Source organism: Microcaecilia unicolor, chromosome 1 (genome assembly GCF_901765095.1).
Source record: "Microcaecilia unicolor chromosome 1, aMicUni1.1, whole genome shotgun sequence".
NCBI classification, from domain to species: domain Eukaryota; kingdom Metazoa; phylum Chordata; class Amphibia; order Gymnophiona; family Siphonopidae; genus Microcaecilia; species Microcaecilia unicolor.
This window is the reverse complement of record NC_044031.1, coordinates 84,055,039-84,076,226: the sequence shown is the minus strand read 5'-3', so window position 1 is coordinate 84,076,226 and position 21,188 is coordinate 84,055,039. Positions and strand designations below refer to the sequence as shown.

General features: G+C 46.3%; 1 protein-coding gene across 1 annotated transcript in view; it reads left to right on the top strand.

Annotated features, from left to right (window-relative positions):
* LOC115467117 (la-related protein 4B-like) overlaps positions 1-21,188 on the top strand; it is a 361,916-nt gene that overhangs the window by 30,094 nt on the left and 310,634 nt on the right. The window contains exon 3 of the mRNA XM_030198824.1: positions 1,781-1,928. Coding sequence (XP_030054684.1) covers positions 1,781-1,928 — 148 coding nt within the window. The remainder of the gene's footprint in view (positions 1-1,780; positions 1,929-21,188) is intronic.

The following is a 21,188-nucleotide window of genomic DNA, read 5'->3' as shown; positions in this document are numbered from 1 at the left end:
CTGGAACTCAGAGGGGGGGTCGAGAAGGAACAGAAATCATCAGTGGCCAATAGGAAAGGAGCAGGGGAAGGAGAAAAGAGAAGAGACATCAGATTGGCCAATAGAAGGGAGAGGGGAGGAACCTCTTCAATGACGCTTTTGGCACCTAACCATTATTCATCTGTTCAGGAAATCTAGACTGCCCCAATTTGATTGACTGCACTTTTTTGTCCTTTAGATTGTAAGCTCCTTCGAACAGGGACAGTCATCTGTGTTAAATTGTACAGCGCTGTGTAACCCTGGTAGCGCTTTATAAATGTTAAATGTTATTTATAAAATCTAGGGGGGTTACAATAAAACGCTCAATGTTAAAACCTTAGCAAACAGATTAAAAAATTGCAATAACAATCCATCTGTAAAAGAAGAAAACTCATACATTTCTCATATTCATGCTAGATCTTTTATTGGTAACACATCAAGTAGCTGGTTTAATTACCTTACAGATTGTAAATACTAGCCACATTCATTATCAAAGTTAGATGCATATCCCAAAAATTTATATCCATGAATTATAAGAACAAATGCATTTAATCTGTCTAAACTTCCAAATTCACTGTTAACATTCATTACCAATGGCCAAAAAAAAAAAGAAAAATGTATACATATGACAATGAGTAAATGGATGAATAGTGATATTGATGTTTATGCCCCCCGCCTGATTTTTGCCTATACGGATCAAAAGTAGATAAAGAGATGCATTCTTAAAGTTGGGTATGTACTCAGGATGCGCATGAAGGAACACACTAAGAAGCGTGTTCTGCTTCTGGTGTGCACCTGTGTCACATGCTGCAAAGAGCATTTACATTTTGGGACCAATGATTCACCTTCAGTATTGTGTTCTTGGTAGGGCCAATATTTCATTAGCAGCTAGCTATCTGTGAGAATAGCACAGAAGGCCAGAACCTACAAACATAGCAATCGGAGCAAAAGATACAGGTTAGATGAAGAACAATCATAATTTTGGTGGTAATTGTGTGTGGGATGTTTTAACATCCTTTGAAACATATTAAATTGAGTATATGTTCATCTTTCTACATGTTTTGAAATGTTTTGTTAACTTTTATGCAGCAGAACAAACAGGGCCACTTTTCTGTTTATCCTTCATGTTTTTATTCTTGTTAATGATGAAACATGTAGTATAGTGTTACAGTTGATATCTACCTTATTTTAATACAGTGTTTCCCAAGTTCTGTCCTGGAGTACCTCTTGCTAGTCATGTTTTCAGGATATCCACAATGAATATGCATGAATGTGGTATTCATAAACTGCCTCCATTATATGCAAATCTTTCATGCATATTCATTGTGGATATCCTGAAAACCTGACTGGCAAGGGGGGGTACTCTTCTACTACTATAAATCACTCTTATATCGCTACCAGTCGTACGCAGGGCTTTACAATTGAACATGAAGAAGAAAGACAGTCCCTGCTCAAAAGAGCTTACAATCTAAATCAGGACATACAGGACCAAAAAGGATAAGGGAAGGACAGACAGAAGGACTGGACTTGGGAAACAGTGCTTTAATGTATTGGGTATCTAGTTTTAACCTATATCTTGCCTTTTCAGTACCATAAGGCTGCCCATAGCAGTTTTACAGCATGTAGGAATGCAGTTTTATAAGCAGCATATTGAAGTACAGTACAAGTATATAGGGGCTATAGATAAAATTAAATCTGAGTTGTGTGCAACTTGTAATCTTGTTAAATATTAAAAATAAAAACCAAAACATTTGTTTTATAGGAATCAGCAAAGGTTTCAGAGTTGAACCCTAATGCGAAAGTATGGGGAAATCATATGTTGCATTTGGAAACATGTGGCACCACTGATGGTAGTTTGAGCAAAACGTGGGAAGAATTAACTGCTCACTCTCCAGACAACAGCAAGGAAGGTATGATTCATTAGAATTTCAAAAGCATTTTAACTAATGTAAATCTTAAAAAAAAAAAATGTCTAGAGAAACTGAAGAGTTCAATATGTTTTTGTTTTAAGTCTCTACAATGTCTACGTGCAGATGAGCTGCGAGTTTCTTTGTGTTTGAACACAAATCCAATTTAGGAGCTTACTGTGATCAGGATTTGCAGTTTGAACAGCGCAAAGCCTCAGCGTTAACTGTTGGCGCCATTCTCAGCATCTTTTTATACAGTCAATGCAGAGTCCATATCTGTACTATGTGCCAACTGTGTTGCAAATATGATGTAGTTAATTATCCCTATTAACTGCGCTGTAACTACTTCTGAGTTAACTGCTTGGTGTTAATGCAGCAGATAATGTACACTAAGTTAATTTCTAAACTCTGAGGCCCGGATTATTAAATATAATCGTGTTGTTGACCCTAATTAGTGTTTATGGATACAATGTGTGGTACTTCAGAGTATGCCCATTCAGGAGGCATGGAATTTGTCTTTGAGGTCTGAGTTGTTTTCTTCTGAGGAAGTTGCTTCCGAAGATTTACAGTTGGATCCTGCTCTTGTATTATCAAGAAGTACGGTATCTAGTTCTGTCCTTCTTGAGATTTGTTCATAATACGGTAAAGGATGTTCCTGTTTCCAAAAAAGAGATGGAATTTAGGATGAATATGTTTGGTTTGCAAACATACAGAGAGGTATTTGCAGAAACATACAGAGAGATGAGAATTTACAACACCAAGTTACGATGCCTCTAGTGTCTGAGAAGCAAGATATCAAATACCAAGTAAAGGCTCAAAATTTTACTGACGTTTACCTCTCTCACCAGTTTGTGGTGATGGAGCAAGGGATTTCAACCCAGTCCTTGGGACACTCCCAGCCATTTGGGGTTTTCAGGATATCCCCATTGAATTCAGTGGAGATATCCTGAAAACCTTGATTGCTGGAAGGGGCCAGGGCCATGTTGCACCTTTTACCCCATTCTTCCAGTGGAGCTGGAGGGGTTTGGTCAACCAGGATCAATGGCTTGATTACAGCTGTCACAAAGACCACCGTCCCCATGGAGGATGGTACGGCGCTGAAGGATATGCATGATTTCAAGATCAAGTTGGCTTTTGAAGCTTGCCTTTCAGATGGCTGCTCATGGCCTCCAGAGTGCGGTCTGTGCATCCTATGCTGCTTGGGCGTCCCTGTCGTAGTTATTGTAGCTTATGGAGCTGGAATCCCAGTCAGCTTCACCTGCTTTGGAGGTGGGATTGTCTTACGTGCCTGATGTTCTGTATGATCTGCTTCAGGCCTCAGTCAAACATATAGCATTGGCTGTTGCGGCGTAGTGCTGGCTGTGGCGGAATTAGGCTGCGGATTCAGCTTCCAAGTCGCACCTGGATGGGCTTCCTTTTAGGGGCAGATTGCTGTTTGGTGAGGACCTGGAGAAGCTGGCCCAGCTGGCTTGAGGCCCCCTACTCCTCCTCCCTTGCCTTACAATGACGAGTTGCAGGCCTACTCCTCTCCAAGTCCCATTAAGGGAATAGTTTCCCTATTCTTCGAGGAGTGCGCCAGGATCACTTCGGATCAGTGGGTTCTTGATATTGTGTGGGAGCGGCATAAGCTTGAATTCTGCCACCCCATTGCAGACGCCTTCTTGGTGTCTCCCTGCAGGGCTCCGGCTGAGTGGCAGGCGGTCCTGAACATTCTGTGATCCTTAATGACTGTCGCCATTGAACCGGTTCTCCAGTTGGAATTGGGCACAGGCAGATATTCTGTTTACTTCATGGTCCCCAAAAAGGGTGGATCTTCCCTTCTGGTTCTGGATCTCAGTGGTCAATAGAACACTCAAGATTCATTATTTACGTATGTAGACTCTTTGGTCAGTCATCGCCTCGGTGCAGCCAGGCGAGTTTTTGGTGTCCCTGGATCCTCCGGGAGGCTTACTTTTACATTCCCATTTGGCCTCCGCACCAGTGGTTTCTCCGCTTTAAGGTCCCTAGTTGCCACTTCCAGTTTCAAGGATATGCCCTTTGGGCTGGTCACAGCACCCAGGACCTTCTCCAAGGTTATGGTGGTTGCTAATTTGTGGAAGCAGGGCATACAGGTCCATCCTGTTTGTACGACTGGCTCGTGCAGTCTCCTTCCTGGCAGGACAGCGAGGAGGCTTCCTCCAGGATGGATTTCTCTTCTGTCTGTGCTGGGGTGGGTGTCAATTTTGACAAGTCACCTGACTCTGACCCAATCTTTGGAGTATTTTTGGGAGTGTGCTTCACTCAGGCGGTTCAGGTTTTTCTGCCCCCTCCTCGCCAGTTGAATATTTGTCAACAGACACACTGTTGACCATCTGGAGCCCCAGGGCCTGGGATTATGTTCAGATTTTGGGGTCCATGGCGGCCATGGTGCAGGTGGTGCTGTGGGCTCATTTTCATATGCGCTGCTTCAGGTGTAGCTTTTGAGCTGTTAGTCTCTGGTCTTGGAGAATTATGAGGCTCAAATACCCTGGTTGATCCAGGCCTTGGTGAGCATGGCGTGGTGGCTGTTGCCTTGAAATCTCCAAGTGGGTCTTCAGCTCGCTACACAGGCCTAGTGTTTGATACTGTTGGCTGCAAACCTGTCCTGGATGGGAGAGCACAAAAAAAGAGTGGGAAATGGACCAATGACTCCAGGAAAACCGGAAATAAAATTCCAAATGACTCGACACAAAAAAAAAAAAAGTGTTTCGACCAGAAGGCCTGCCTCAGGAGTCTTGGTGATCCTTGTATTCTCAAATAAAAAACTTGAGGTCGGATAGTCTGCAATCTGTGTGTGAGTCTGCCACATTTGTGTGAGGTCCTGCAGCCAGCCGTGAGACACTCTGTGTCCTCGGTGCCCGCAACCTGCTGGGCTGGGCAAAGGAGGCATCCTTTGCCCAGCCCAGCAGGTTGCGGGCACCGAGGACACAGAGTGTCTCACGGCTGGCTGCAGGACCTCACACAAATGTGGCAGACTCACACACAGATTGCAGACTATCCGACCTCAAGTTTTTTATTTGAGAATACAAGGATCACCAAGACTCCTGAGGCAGGCCTTCTGGCCGAAACACTTTTTTTTTGTGTCGAGTCATTGAATAAAGTGGTTCTTTGGAATTTTATTTCCTGTTTTCCTGGAGTCATTGGTCCATTTCCCACTCTTTTTTTTGTGCTGTTATTTTCACGTGGGCGTTTGTGTTCATCCACTTAGGTGGATTACTCTCTCTGGATGGGAGAGCCCATTATCTCCATTACATGGCACAAGATTGGTGTTGTCCAGAGGAAGCCTCTTGGTTGATAAACCGGCTGAAGTTTAGGGCCATCAAGTATGCTCTTAGCTTTGCCCTACTTATCCGGGGGCAACCTGTGTGGATCTTCTTGGACAGCACGACAGCAGTGGCTTATGTCAATTGGCAAGGGGGAACCCGGACTGCCCCCCTTGCCCAAGAGGCCCGCCTCATATTCCTGTGGGCAGAGGCTCACGTTCCCCTTCTGTTGACCACTCACATCGCAGGAGTGTTTAATACAGAGGCTGATTATTTCTGCAGGGGACTCCCTTGACCCGGGAGAATGGCAGCTGGCTCAGGAGGTCTTTGACCTAATTGTGGGCTGATTTTTTTTTTTTTGTTAAATTCGTACCCCGCGCTTTCCCACTCATGGCAAGCTCAATGCGGCTTACATGGGGCAATGGAGGGTTAAGTGACTTGCCCAGATTCACAAGGAGCTGCCTGTGCCTGAAGTGGGAATCGAACTCAGTTCCTCAGTTCCCCAGGACCAAAGTCCACCACCCTAACCACTAGGCAACTCCTCCACCCCGTGCTTGATCTGATGGCTTTTCGGTCCAGTGTGCAACTTGGAGCCTACTTCAGTTGCAGGAAGTAGATGGGTTCCCTAGAGATCGATGCCCACATCCAGTCATGGCCAGTGGAAGACCTCATGTACGTCTTTCCTCCCTGGCCGATGGTGGGCAGGGGTGATGTGGCGGATTGCGGCACATCTGGGCCAGTTCATCCAGGCTGTCATGGTAACACCGAACTGGCCCAGGCACCCTTGATATGTGGATCTGATCCAGTTTCAGGTGGATGCTCTGATGCCCTTTTTACTTCGGAGGGGCCTTCTTCATCAAGGCCTGATCCTCATGGAGGGTCCCTCCCTCTTTAGTCTTTTGGCCTGGCTCTTGAAAGGTCACTGCTGAGGAGGAATAGGCTATTCTGATGGGGGTCATTGTGACTTTGTTTCAGGCCCGAAAGTGTTCCATTTCTATGTCCTATGTGAGTGTGCTGGACATTTTGAATCCTGGGTTGCCCAGCGGGGTGTTACCCTACTTCGTTGGGATACATTATGGCCTTTTTGCAGGACGGGCTGCAACAAGGCTTGGCTGTCAACACCCTGAAGGTTCAGGTTGCTTCCTTGGCCTGCTACCGAGGTTGAATTCACCACACATCTATCACAGCCCATCTGGATGTGGTACACTTTTTTTTTTTTTTTTTTTGTGGGGGGGGGGGGGGGGTCTCGCATCTTTGTCCTTCTGTCTCAGCTCTGCCTCTGGTCCCGTCCTTCCGGAAACAGGAAATGAGGGCGGGACCAGAGGCAGAGCTGAGACAGAAGAGAAGGCAGGTTGAAGCGCCGTGCCTTCTCACCTTTTACTGCTGCTGGCGGATCCTGAGGTAAGAACTTTTAAATTCAGTCTGGCACGCAGGAAGGCGAGGGACAGGCGGAGGACTGGGAGAAGAGGGTGGGCAACGCAGGTCGGGCTGCCACTCGGAGGGGAGAGAGGGAGGGAGGCGCGGGGGTCTGGAACTTGGAGAAGAGAGGGGGGCATGGAACTCTGAGGAGAGGGAGGGAAGGGAGGAGAGAGGGCGAGGGGGGCATGGAACTCGGAGGGGGCCAAGCTGGAACTCGGAGGATAACCTTGCTAGCGCCCGTTTCATTTGTGTCAGAAATGGGCATGTTTTACTAGTACCTTTATAACTAGCAGTATTTATCAGCTTCAACACTTGGGATTGAACATTTAAAGTAGGGTCCCCATCCAGTTGTAAATAAAAAAAAAAAAAATTCAGTGTTACTCAATTGGGAAAACACCTCCCTTAAATATTGATCCTTATCCTGTATCACTATGGCCTCACCCTTGTCAGCACATCTGATGAAAAGGGAAGGGTCAGATCTAAATTGATGCAACGTTTTCCATTGTTCCCTGGACAAGGTAGGATAAGGCTTTCGAAAATAATTTTCAGTAATTTGTATATCCTTTAAAACCAACCTTTCAAAACCTACAATGGAAGAATCTATAGCACTGGGAGGAACCCATGTGGATGAGTTACCTCTTAAAGGAAACTCATTCTGATCCTTAATCATCGGTTAGGCCAGAAAAACTACTTGTAATTTAAGCATTCTGAAAATTCTATGTAAATAACAATGTGTATGAAACCCATTTTAGCTAGTAGAGGGAACATAGGAAAGACCAAAAGACAAAAATGACAATTATTCAGCAGTAAAAATTTCTAGATGACAAGTTAAACACCCCTAATTTCGAGCTTTTCCCTGCCTCTTGGTCTTGACTGATTTGAGCACTGTCGGTTGTGCATCCTGCAGGGCAACCACATTCATTTGAGGTACATGTAAAAAAAGAATCCGACATTTCCTGATTGGTATCCGGCATACCTGTTGTATCTTCCTGCATTCTGGGTGGTGCTCTTTCATCCCACTAGAAGAGGATAATTTGAACACCACTTCCCTATTTTATTTGCTGTGCCTTGAGGTTTGTGAAATTTTTTTTGATTTGTCCATCCAAGATAGACATAACCTTTTGTATAGTCATGTTCATCATGTTTAAATTTATTGATCTTCATAATCCATTGTTCTTTCTTGTATTGTTCCATTAATTTATTATGTTCATGCAAACCTGACAAGTAGGTTTGCTGATCTTCAATTTGCATCAAAGATTCTAATTTTAGATTGTTCCATTTTCTGATCCTCAGTAATGCCCTGTAAGACATCTACAGTGAGTAACATTAAGTCTAATGAGCATGGAGTTATAACTTTATTCCATTTCTCAACGTGTTCACTGTTAGCCAAAAATCATGGTTCCTTATACATTTGTAAACCTCAAGTAATCCGCTGTAAATGACAGTATTCAATAAGTGCTGCAGAATGCAATTCTGATCTGATCAAGACTTTGTTCAACCTCCGTATATCATCCCAATCTACGATTACTCCTGGACATGAATTATCAAACAAATATGTGCCTCATAAAATTGAGGAAACCCTTTCCTCTGATAACCCGGACTTGACTCCCATCCAGGTGTCATATTTTCCTAAAACGTTTTGTACAAATACAATATAACCGGAAAAATAATAATTCACTACTGTGTTCAAATACAAAACCTCACTATAAAACACAGAAATATTAAAATATTTAACAACAAAACAAACAAAAAAATATATTTTTGTTAAATATTATCTTAATTTTTCTGTGTTTTATAGTGAGGTTTTGTATTTGAACACAGTAGTGTATATATGTGTGTGTGTGTCACTTGCAGCAGATGAATCCAGGAACTAGTGGGTTAAGTCTGCCTACCAGCAGATGGAGATAGAGATAGATAAACTAAAGGCAGTGATGCCAGAGGGCCAGCTCCTTCCTCAGTTAGTATATGTCTATCTCAGCAGGTGGTGGATGGCTTTTTCTCCAGGTCCTGGGCCCAAGGCCTCTTGAGGGTGCTCCTGGGCCAGTGGCCAGTTTGAGCCAGGGGTGGCAGACTGGTGGTGACCCCTTTTGCAGCATATGCAGTTGCTGGGTCCCTGCTGCACCTCAAATTCCCTCTGAACAGGCTTTTGCTGTTCCTTTCCTTCCCTGTTTGTTTCTGCCTCCTCACTAAACCCCCCCCCCCAAAAAAAAAAAAACGTAGAATTTATTTAAAAGAGAAACAGACAAGCACAGGGAAGTTTGTTTTTGCTGAGAGCAGGTATGTGTTACAGCTGTCCAAGTCCTGTTCTCTGTTGCCTGCTTGTCTGAGCCTGCCTCGAAGTGGAGTCGGAGAGTTTTTTTCTTCGGCTCAGCTGTCAGTTCCTGTGCTTTCCCGGTCCGGGGTAAGTCACATCGCAGCGACATCTCTCATTGGCCATGCAATAACCAAGGGGTCCTTTTACTAAGCGGCTGTTAAGCCCATACGCCAAGCCCCCTCCCTGCCCATCTTCAAATCACTGCTCAAAGCCCACCTCTTCAATGTCGCCTTCGGCACCTAACCACCACACCTATACTCAGAAATCTAGACTACATCAACTTGACATTTTGTCCTTTAGATTGTAAGCTCATCTGAGCAGGGACCGTCCTCCTTTGTTAAATTGTACAGCGCTGCATAACCCTAGTAGCGCTCTAGAAATGTTTAGTAGTAGTAGTAGTAAGTCCTGCTGGGTTCCTGTTCGGCAGCGGAGGTGATAAAATGCTGTTTCCGATGCGGTAAACAGCGTTCAGCAGCAGGTCTTTGCAGTGCGGGGTGCGCTGATTTGGCGGGACTCGATGGAGCGGTGCCCCCCCCCCCCCCGACAGAGTGCTTTCCCGCCCGGAGCCTGGCGATTCTTGCGCTCCGGTAGCGGTTTTGGGCAAAGCTTCGCTGGTAGGGGAGTTGGGGGTGCCATCAGGCACTGTGGGCAGTGGTGCAGGTGCCATGGCTGCGACCTCCGTTGCGGGGGAGGGGTTTTCACCAGAGTTTATTTTGCTACTCATCAGGCATTTTTGTTGAAAAGGGCCTTGCCCCCCCCCCCCTCCCTCACGCGGCTGCGACAGCTTCGGCCTTTGATCCTCTCAGGAGTTCTGGGGGTAACCAAGAGATTTTGGGTTTTTCCCCAGAGGATTTCTCCTCCCTTAAAAAGCCTAGGCTTTCTTTGGGGTCTGAGGAGGGGTCCTGCATACAGTCGCCTGCAGCTTCCTCCGTGGTGGCTCTCTTGGAGCAGACGGGGATAGAGGACGTGGAGGACGGTGTCCTCACTGACCAACCGGAGGACTGTTCTGCTGTGAGGATTTTCCATAAGGAGGAGTTGTCCTCCTTTATCTCTCAGGCGCTGGAAGTCTTTAATATAGAGGACCCTGAGGTTGCGGCTTCTCAGGCGGTCAATTTGACCCCAAGATGGCTAGTACCAGATGACCTTTTAAGGTCTTTCCGGTATATGAAGCTATTGAAGAGTTGATTTCAGCCCAGTGGGCGGATCCGGATGGGGGGCTGAAAGTAGCCAGGCTATGGCCAGGCTGTATCCGGTTTCAGCAGACCCAGTTTGCTCTACCTAGGGTGGATGCCCTGGTAACGGCGGTCACTAAGACGACTACTCTTCCAGTGGAAGGTGGTGTGGCACTTAAGGATATGCAAGACAGACGGCTAGAGGCCTCTTTAAAACGTGCCTTTGAGGTGGCCGCTTTGACACTTACGCGGCTTGAGCTTGTCTCAGTTGGTTACATTCTGTCATGGATTCGATTTCGGAGTCTGATATGCCGGGAACTCCTCAGATGTCGCTGATGGATTTTGGCAGTGGTGTGCTGGAGCTGGCTCGCACTGGCTCGCAAGAGCCAGTTAAATTTTGTTACGACTTGTGAGCCGGTTGTTACTAAGTGCGAGCCGGCTCTCCTTCCTCCCTCCCTACGGATCTGGTCCCTCACCTGAGTCACCCTTATCCATCGAATTCTTCGGGGCAAGCAGTTTTGCCTGCCCGCTGCTGGTGCTGACCCTCCCCCGCTGCCGGATCGCTCTTTAAAAATGGCCGCCGAGACTTCTGCTGAAGTCTTGGAGGCCGCCCTTGTAAGTCTTGGCGGGCATTTTGAAGAGCGATCAGGCAGCGGGGGAGAGTCAGCGCCGGCAGCGGGCAGGCAAGACTGCCTGCCCCAAATTCGCTGAACAACTCGGGAGGGGGTGGCAGGGGAGAGAAGGGAGTCGCTGGATATGGGTGGCTGGAGGGGGGGCAGTGGAGAGAAGGGAGTCGCTGGATATGGGTGGCTGGAGGAGGAAGGGGGGCTGGGGAGAGAAGGGAGTAGCTGGATATTGGGTGGCTGGAGGAGGAAGGGGGCCAGGGGAGAGAATGGAGTAGCTGGATATTGGGTGGCTGGAGGAGGAAGGGGGCCAGGGGAGAGAAGGGAGTTGCTGGATATTGGGTGGCTGGAGGAGGAAGGGGGGCAGGGGAGAGAAGGGAGTCATTGGACATGGGTGGTTGGAGGAGGGGGGCAAGGGAGAGAAGGGAGTCGCTGGGCATGGGTGGCTGGAGGGGGGCAGGGGAGAAGGGAGTCGCTGGGCATGGGTGACTGGAGGGGGGCAGGGGAGAGAGGAGAGTCACTGGGCATGGGTGGCTGGTGGGGAGGGTCACTGGGCATGGGTGGCTGGTGTGGAGGGTCACTGGACATGGGTGGATGGAGGGCAGGGGAGAGAGAAGAAATGCTGGACATAGATGGAGGGGGAGGGAAGAGTGAGGAAGGAGATGAGGGAAAAGGAAGAGAGGAGAAAAACTGCACATGGATGAAGAAAATAGGCAGAAACTGGATCCACTGGACAGTCAAGTCTGCGGAGGACCAGAAATGAAGAAGAAAGGAGCCTGTTGTTAAACGTTTACCAGCACACCACTGGATATTGGGCTGGCTTACTTGGCGGATGCCTTGTATGGTTTGGTCCGTGCTTCGGCCAAACTCATGGCCTTGACCATTTCCTTTCGGCGTCTTCTGTGGCTCCGTCATTGGGCCGCAGATATGGCCTCTAAGCAACGGCTCATTAAATTGCCTTTCCGAGGGAAATTGCTTTTTGGGGAAGACCTAGAAAAGATAGAGGGATTCCAATTCTCAGCGTCTTCCGGAGGATAGACCCAAGTCTACTGCCAGGCAGGGAGCTTCGAGGTCACGTTTCAGAGAGACGCAACAGTATTGCCCGTGGCGGTCCAACGCAGCCTTTCAGCATCCTTGTTGTGGGCAGCGTCCTTCCTTACGCAACGAGAAGCGTCCGGCTGGACCCCCGGCGCAGGTCCACTCGGGAGGAGAGCAGATCGGTGGTCGGCTTTCTCTGTTTCTTCCAGAGTGGGCCAGAATTACTTCAGACCAGTGGGTCCTCAATGTAGTGCGAGAAGGTTAGAAGTTAAAATTCTTCTCTCCCGTCACAGACTTTTTTTCTGGAGTCCCGCTGTGTATCGCCGGCCAAGAGGACAACGGTTCTGCAGTGTTTGCGAGACCTGCTAAGGATAGGGGCTATAGTGCCTGTTCCTCCTCTCGAAAGGCGCACAGGTCGGTACTCCATTTTCTTTGTGGTTCCAAAGAAGGGAGGGGCTTTTCGGCCTATTCTCGATCTCAGAAAAGTAAATCAGTTTTTGCGGGTTCATCACTTCTGCACGGAGACATTAAGGGCAGTTATTGCTGCTGTTCAACCAGGCGAGTTTTTGACCCCTCTCAATTTGAGGGAAGCTTACCTGCACATTCCCATTTGGCAGCCCCATCAGAGATTTCTCAGATTTGCAGTGCTGGGTCAGCACTTCCTTTTGGAATGGCCACTGCCCTACGCACTTTTTCCAAGGTCATGGTGGTGGTGGCGGTGTTCCTGCGGAAGGAGGGGATTCAAGTGCATCCATATCTCGATGACAGCAGAGGAGAGTCGAGTGGTCACCGACCGAGTGATTGCGGTGTTGCAATCCTTAGGTTGGGTGGTCAATATGGACAAGAGTCATCTGGTTCCTACTCAGTCTGGTGTATCTTGGAGTGCAATTAGATACGAAGCGGCCTCTTCAGAATTTCCTTTTCAGCAGATGGTCACCGACGTTGCTGGATTATCCTTGGTCGAGCCGGGACAGGGACAGTCTCGCGTGGTGGCTCCGGTCAGCCAATTTGCAGAAAGGTGTTTCTCTGGCGTCTCCCAATTGGGTAGTAGTCATGATGGATGCCAGCCTTGCGGGCTGGGGAGCCCATTGTCTTCATAGAGTAGCCCAGGGATCGTGGACCCCACTCGAAGCGACTTGGCCGATAAATTGTCTGGGGTTGCGAGCAGTCATTATTTATTTATTTGCATTTGTATCCCACATTTTCCCACCTATTTGCGGGCTCAGTGTGGCTTACAATACGTTGTAAGTGATGGAAATACAATTAGTTGTAATACGATTATGGATTACATTATGAAGAGTTATGGGAAGACAGAGTAAATTCATGAATGCACTGCAGAGTTTTCAGGACCTTCTGCAGGGGCAGGCGGTTTGTGTATTCTCAGACAACACCACAACGGTGGCCTACATCAATTCGGCAGGGGGCACTCACAGTCTTCCCTTGGCAGTGGAAGCGTCTCGTCTTCTAGTATGGGCAGAAGCGCATGTTCAGTGTCGGCAGCGCACATTGCGGGTCAAGACAATGGTCAAGTGGATTTTCTCAGCCAGACTCTCTTTGGACGCGCGGAATGGATGCTGTCTGACTCGGCTTTTCGACTGATCTATCAACGTTGGGGAAGTCGTTAAATCGCGGGAGGATTGTGGAAAAATTACAAGCGGACCTTACGAGACTGGGCGTCTAAATGGCAGATGACGTTTAATGTGAGCAAGTGCAAAGTGATGCATGTGGGAAAGAGGAACCCGAATTATAGCTGTGTCATGCAAGGTTCTACGTTAGGAGTCACGGACCAAGAAAGGGATCTAGGTGTCGTCGATATATTGAAACCTTCTGTTCAGTGTGCTGCTGCGACAAAGAAAGCAAATAGAATGTTAGGTATTATTAGGAAAGGAATGGAAAACAAAAATGAGGATGTTATAATGCCTTTGTATTGCTCCATGGTGCGACCGCACCTTGAATATTGTGTTCAGTTCTGGTCGCTGCATCTCAAAAAAGATATAGTGGAATTAGAAAAGGTACAGAGAAGGGCGACGAAAATGATAAAGGCGGCTGAGGGGAGATATGATAGAGGTCTATAAAATAATGAGTGGAGTTGAACGGGTAGATGTGAAGCATCTGTTCACGCTTTCCAAAAATACTAGGACTAGGAGGCATGCGATGAAGCTACAATGTAGTAAATTTAAAACGAATCAGAGAGAATTTTTCTTCACTCAACGTGTAATTAAACTCTGGAATTCGTTGCCAGGGAATGTGGTAAAGGCGGTTAGCTTAGCGGGGTTTAAAAAACGTTTGGACGGCTTCCTAAAGGAAAAGTCCATAGACCGTTATTAAATGGACTTGGGGAAAGTCCACTATTTCTGGGATAAGCAGTATAAAATGTTTTGTATATTTTGGGGATCTTGCCAGGTATTTGTGACCTGGATTGGCCACTGTTGGAAACAGGATGCTGGGCTTGATGGACCTTTGGTCTTTCCCAGTATGGCAATACTTATGTACTTATGACCAGTAATGGATTTCATGGCCATGGCTTGCAATGCCAAAGTTCCCCAATTTTTCAGCCGCAAACGGCAGCCAGGATCCGCAGGATTGGACGCTCTTCTCCAGGCATGGCCGGAACAGCTACTGTGTTTTTCCTCCGTGGTCTCTGATAGGGAGAGTTCTTTGCCGCATAGGGTGGCATCGGGGGCTGGTCGTTCTAGTGGCCCCAGACTGGCCCCAACGGCCATGGTATATGGATCTTGTTCGAGCACTTTCAGAGCCACCATTGCGACTTCCAGTGACTCTCGATCTGCTGCATCAAGGGCAAGTTCAGATGGAAAATTCCTCCCGCTTTGGTCTTATGTCCTGTCTATTGAGAGCTGGCAGCTGAGGAAGAAGGGATTTTCAGGACCAGTCATTGCCACTCTTTTGGGGGCACGGAAGCAGTCTACTTCAGCAGCATACACGCGAGTGTGGAAAGCTTTCTTGGCGTGGTGTGTTTTGCATGCTGAATCGCCTTTTCGGGCGGACATTCCGGTTATTCTGGAGTTGCTTCTGGATGGTCTTCAAAAAGGATTGACATATAATTCCCTTTGAGTGCAGGTGGCTGCGCTAGCTTGGTTTAGGGGCAAACTGGACAGTTCCTCTTTAGCAGCTCACTCAGATGTGGTCCTTTTCCTACGCGGGGCTCTTCGGCTTCGGCCTCCTCTGTGGCAGCCGTGCCTGGCGTGGCATTTGAATGTGGTACTGCGAGCCCTCCAGGCCCCACCGTTTGAGCCATTGAATAAGGTTTCTGAGAAGGATCTGTAACACTTAAGACACTGTTTTTGGTGGCCATTGCTTCGGCTGGGAGAATTTCTGAAATTCAGGCTTCGTCTTCCAGAGATCCTTTTTTGCAGTTTTCTGAAGCAGGGGTGTCGATCTGGACGGTGCTGTCATTACTACCTAAAGTGGTTTCAGCTTTCCATGTCAATCAGGCGGTTTATCTTCTGTCTTTTTGAAGAGAGGATTATCCGGGGGAGTTTGCCTCGCTACGTTTCCTGGACGTGCAGAGAGAGAGCCTTGTTTCGGTACTTGCAGATCACTTAACGAGTTTCGACGCTCGGATCATCTCTTTGTGCTCTTGTCAGGATCGAAAAGAGGTGTGGCAACTTCTAAGGCTTCCATTGCTTGCTGGATTAGGGAAGCCATTGGAGCGGCGTATCTGCTACAAGGGCGGGCGTCTCCATTGGCCCTGAAGGCGCATTCTACTCGGGCACAGACGGCTTCTTGGGTGGAGGCGTTGGCCTTATCTCTGGAAGAGATTTGTTGGGCGGCTACTTGGGCGTCCCGTCATACTTTTGCAAAGCATTACAGGCTAGACGTGTCTGCTCGGGAGGATGCGAGTTTTGGGGCAGGAGTGTTGGCGTGGGGAGCTTCGGCTTCCCATCCTACTTAAGGAATTCTTTGGTACATCCCACTAGTTCCTGGATTCATCTGGTGCAAGTGACAAGGAAGGTAAAATTATGTCTTACCTTCAATTTCCTTTCCTTTAACGCAGCAGATGAATCCAGGATCCCTCCCTAGTTCAGCTGACGTTTTTTTCATTTTCTGCGCAGTGTGGCTATTTTTTCTTTCCAGGTTCTCTTTTGCAGAGTTCAGACAGATATGGGAACACGGAAAGGATTCCGATTTCTGGATCAAGTTGCAGTTATTTTGAAGTTCTTATTTGGTTCTCTGTTTTTCATAGTGAGGATGGTTTCTGGTTGTTGTTGGTTTCATATTTTTGGCCTTGGGAAGAAAGGTTTAACTCTCTTAAGTTTCCACATTGAATAGAACATTTTCTTTGTGGTGGTCTTCATGTGGCTTTCCAATGTGAGATTTCGGTCAATGGTAACTCCAAGAATTTTCAGGCTATCTGAGACAGAAAGGGTGATGTTGGGTGTGGTTATTGAGCTGAATTTACTTGTATTGAATTGTGATGAGAGGATGAGAGATTGTGTTTTTTCAGCATTAAGTTTTAGTTGGAATGCATCCGCCATGAGTTCATGATTTGGAAACTATGGTTGATATCATTAGTGATTTCAGTTAGGTCATGTTTGAATGGGATGTAAATTGTGACATCATCTGCGTATATGTGAGGGTTGAGGCCTTGGTTGGCTAACAATTTGGCTAGGGGTGTTAACATAAGGTTAAAGAGAGTAGGCGAGAGTGGTGATCCTTGGGGAACTCCGCAATCCGGTTTCCAAGGTGTTGATGTAATCGAATTAGATATTACTTGGTAAGTTCTTGTGGTTAAAAAGCCTCTGAACCAGTTAAGGACATTTCCACCAATTCCGAAATATTCTAAGATGTTTAATAATATTTCATGATTTACCATATCGAATGCACTAGACATATCAAATTGCAGTAGAAGTATACTGTTTCCTTTTGTAATTGCTTGTTTAAATTTATTTAGGATAGTAGTTAGTACTGTTTCGGTACTATGGTTTGTTTGAAAACCTGATTGGGATTCATGCAGAATAGAAAATTTGTGTAAATAGTCGGTTAGTTGTTTGTTTACTATACTTTTCATCAATTTGGTAACCAGAGGGATAGATGCTATTTGGCGATAGTTGGTTATATCATTTGTTTTTTTTCTTCGAATCCTTAGGGATTGGAGTGAGTAGAATATTTCCTTTATCTATTGGGAAGAGTCCTTGTTGTAGTAAGTAATTTAAATGCATCATGAGGTCTGTTGTGAATCGTTGAGGGGCTTGTTTTTATAAGGTTGTTGGGACAAATGTCCAGATAGCAATGAGATTTGGCGAACCTGTTGATCATCTGGGAGGTGTTATCATATAGGAGAGTATCGAAGTTAGTCCAAGTTCGGTCTGCTGAATACTCATCGAGGGGTGGATCGTAACTTTACAATTTTCTCATTAAAGTATGTCGCAAGATTATCAGCTGATGGGGTGTCTGAGAGTTCAGGTTCAATCTGGCTTACAATCCAGACAATTTAGTACATATATATTATAGTTATAAATCTTCTGGTAAAGGAAACATGTTGAGTAAATGTTCTGTAAATGGCCATATACGTTACAAAAAGATATAGCAGAATTAGAAAAAGTATAGAGAAAAGCGATGAAAATGATAAAGGGGATGGGATGACTTTCCTATGAGGAAAGGGTAAAGTGGCTAGGGCTCTTCATCTTGGAGAAGAGATGGCTGAGGAGAGATATGATAGAGGTTTATAAAATACTGAGTGGAGTGGAACAGGTAGATGTGAATCACTTGTTTACTATTTCCTAAAATACAGCCTCATATGAAACTGGTCCCATTGTGATCTTTCAGTTTGTTTCAAGTGAAGTCGGGCTTCCCAAATGTGAGTACAATAAATGTTAATCACGTCAGAAGTTCATGTTGAGCAATCTCCTTCCTGGATCATGTTTTATGGCAAGCATGTTGATAATGGTTGCTTTAAATAAAACACTCCATTTGTTCTTGATATCATTATAAAAACTGTTGCTTGCAGTTGAACATTTTAAAATGCACAGTAAATTGGTTCTAGACTATTATGCTCTTAACCAAATTTGTGATATCTACGTATCTTACCATTTGTATTTCGAGTTGTTATATAATCTGTATCTGCACTTTAACTTTTTAAATAGAATTTTGTATAGGCAACTAAAATTTATCCCGTGCTTCAGATCATCATAAGTTGTACCGTTGTAGAATGTTCAGTGACTTGTCAAATGTATCACCTTTTGTAAACATCTGTTTCTGTGACTAAGCAAAATTTCAATTTCTTTGGTGGTTTCTGAAAAAGAAAAAAAAGAAATGGCATCCAAGCATAATGGGTTAAACATCTGGTACAATCAGTCAGTTGGTATGTGCATATTCTAACTCCAGTTCGTTGAAAGAAGCTAACTCCAACAATAGCAGTGTGCCCTGATTTAAAGCAAACTGTTGTAGTTTTTATTTTATATATATATATATATATATATATATATATAAAAAGTAGTAAAAAAGGCCCGTTTCTGACACAAATGAAACGGGCGCTAGCAAGGTTTTCCTTGGAGTGTGTATGTTTGGGTGAGTATGTGTGAGATTGACTGTGTGAGAGAGAGAGAGAGTGAATGTGTGTGTGTGTGTGTGTGTGGTTTTTTTTTTTGTTTGTTTCTTGTGTGGAAGGTTGGTTTTTCCTTTTTTGTGTGTGTGTGTGTGTGTGGGGGGGGGGGGGGGGGGGTGTAGCTCCTGTAAGCACTTGTGAACCTGCCTGCCAAGTCGTTAATATGCCTGTGTTCTGGTGAGCTGTGTTTGCAAATTTGAACTGCATGTGTATTTGTTAGCATTCCTTGTTCTGTGGAAGGCTGCGTTTTGATGTGTTTTTTTGGGAGTGGGGGTGGGGAGTTAATGTGTGTTGTGGATAGCTGTGTTTGCTTGTGGTTGGGGGGAGTGTGTCTTTTGAAGCTCCTGTAAGCACTTGGGAACCTCCCTGCTTGCTGTTTGTATCTCCGTTTGTATTTGTCTGGTTTTCTGGTTGTGTGGAAGTGTGCGCTTAGATTTTGTGTGGGTTGGGGGGGGCGAGGGGGTGCAGACGTCGAGTCAGTGGTTAGTTTTGTGTGGGTGGTCATTTCTTAGGGTGGCTGCACATACCGGGAGCAGGAGCATGGGCATCCAGATAGTTTTGTCCTTCCAGCCACGTTCCTCATTTCTCTGTGCTGCACAGAAAGTGACTAGTTGTGCTGTTGAGTCTCCTTGGAAGGAAAAAAAAACCCGTCAGTGTTTTTGGTTTTGAGTGTATGGGATTGACGGCTGTGTTGGGGAGTGGAAACCGAGATAAACCAATGGGCTTCCTTGCTCGTGTGTAGTAATCATCGTGCACCATGGCCGGAGTTGGAGAGGGAGGGCGGTGGAACGGTGAGGGAGCGGCTGCAGGAGGGTGGTTGAGGGGGACTGTGGGCGGGGGGACGGGTTCCTGCGCCGATTTTGTTTGCTTTTGAGTGTACGGGAATGATGGTTGCATTGGGGAGTGGAAACAGAGATTACCCAATGACAATCCGATTTGTTGTGTCATTGCTCCGCCCTCAACGTCATCATGTTGTGATGTGGAGGCGGGGCAGATACAGAGTAGTTACTTACCTGTAACAGGTGTTCTCCGAAGACAGCAGGCTGCATATTCTCACAAGTGGGGTGACGCCACGTCGGCCCCGGAGGATTTTAAAGCAAAATCTCAAAATCTCTTTACGGCGTTCCGACGCGCGAGCGATCGTATTTCGCATGTGCACACACCTCTTCCCGCTCGCCGTGCGGACACGCCCCTCAGTTAAATCCAAAAGATGGAGGAGACAACTCCAAAAGGGGAAGGTGGGAGGGTTTGTGAGAATATGCAGCCTGCTGTCTTCGGAGAACACCTGTTACAGGTAAGTAACTACTCTTTCTCCAAAGACAAGCAGGCTGATATTCTCACAAGTGGGGTATCCCTAGCTTCCAGGCTTACACAACAAACAGTGGTCAATTGAGTCTCGCAACGGCGAGGCCAGAATAAAATTGACCTGAAAAGAAGAAATATCTAAATGAGTGTAGCCTGGAACAGAACAAAAATGGGCTTAGGAGGGTTGGATTCTAAACCCCAAAGAAGTTCTGCAGCCCCGACTGCCCAAACCGACTGACGAGTCGGCTATTGCTGAAGGCAGTAGTAAGATGAAAATGTGTGGACTGATGACCACACCGCAGCTTTGCAGATCTCTTCAATAGTAACTGATCTTAGATGAGCCACCGACTTAGCCATGGCTCTAATTTTGTGAGCCGTGACATGGCCTTCTAGAGTCAGTCCAGCTTGGACAAAAATGAAGGAGATGCACTCTGCTATCCAAGAAGAAATTATGCAGTTTCCGACAGCAACTGGCATTAAAAGAAATAAACAACTGGGCGGACCGTCCGAGGGAGCTCGTCTGCTCCACGCAAAAAGTGCGGAGCTTGCTTTCGCCAGGGCTTGTAAGATGAGGGAGAAAGAATGTTGGTAAGACAACTGACTGGATCAGCTGGTACTCTGATACCAGCGCCAGTAAGAACTTTGTCTGCATGCAGAGAACTACTCTGTTAAGATGAGAAGTAAGGTAAGGCGCTTGAGCTACTAGAGACCGAAGCTCACCGACCTTACGAGTTGAAGGAACAGCCACTAAGGAAAACGACCTTCCAGGTCCAATACTTCAGATGGCAGGAATCCAGTGGCCCGAATTGAGCTTGCAGCAGCTGGATGAAAACGACATTGGGACCCCAAGATACTGGATAAGGAGTGATAGGAACTCTGACCGAAGCATAAGAGCCAACTGTCAAAATTATTGTGGGTGGTAAGCCCAACAGAAATAATCTCCCCTAGACACATACAAGGAATTCTCTCAATATTGGGGGAGAGATAAACCTCTCGTGAAGTGGACAGCTAAAGGCTGACCTTTCACACGTTGATGATAAGCTCTATTGCACAAAGATGAATACTGACAGAGTTGGTCTTGAGACCAGACTCAGACAGGTGTAGAAAGAACTCAAGCAAGGTCTGTATAAGACAAGATGCAGGATCTAGGGCCTTGCTGTCACACTAGACGGCAAACCTCTTCCATGAAAAAGAATAACACCTCTTTGTGAAATCTTTTCTGAAAGCAAGCAAGAGTCGGGAGACACTCTGGAAAACTCAACGAAACCCCACTCTCAACATCCAGACCGTGTGAGCCAGAGATTTGAGGTTGGGATGCAGAAGTGCCCCCTCGTTCTGCGTAATGAGAGCTGGAAAACATTCCAACTCCAGAAGAAGAGGGAATCCTATCTGACGCAGCTAGAAAAGAGCAATCAGAATCATGGCTCCACAATCTTGCTTGAGAAACAGCAAAGTCTTTTCCACCAGATGTATGGGAGGATACGCATACGGAAAACCTGTCTCCCAAAGAAGGAGAAAGGCATCCGATGGTAGCCTGCCGTGAACC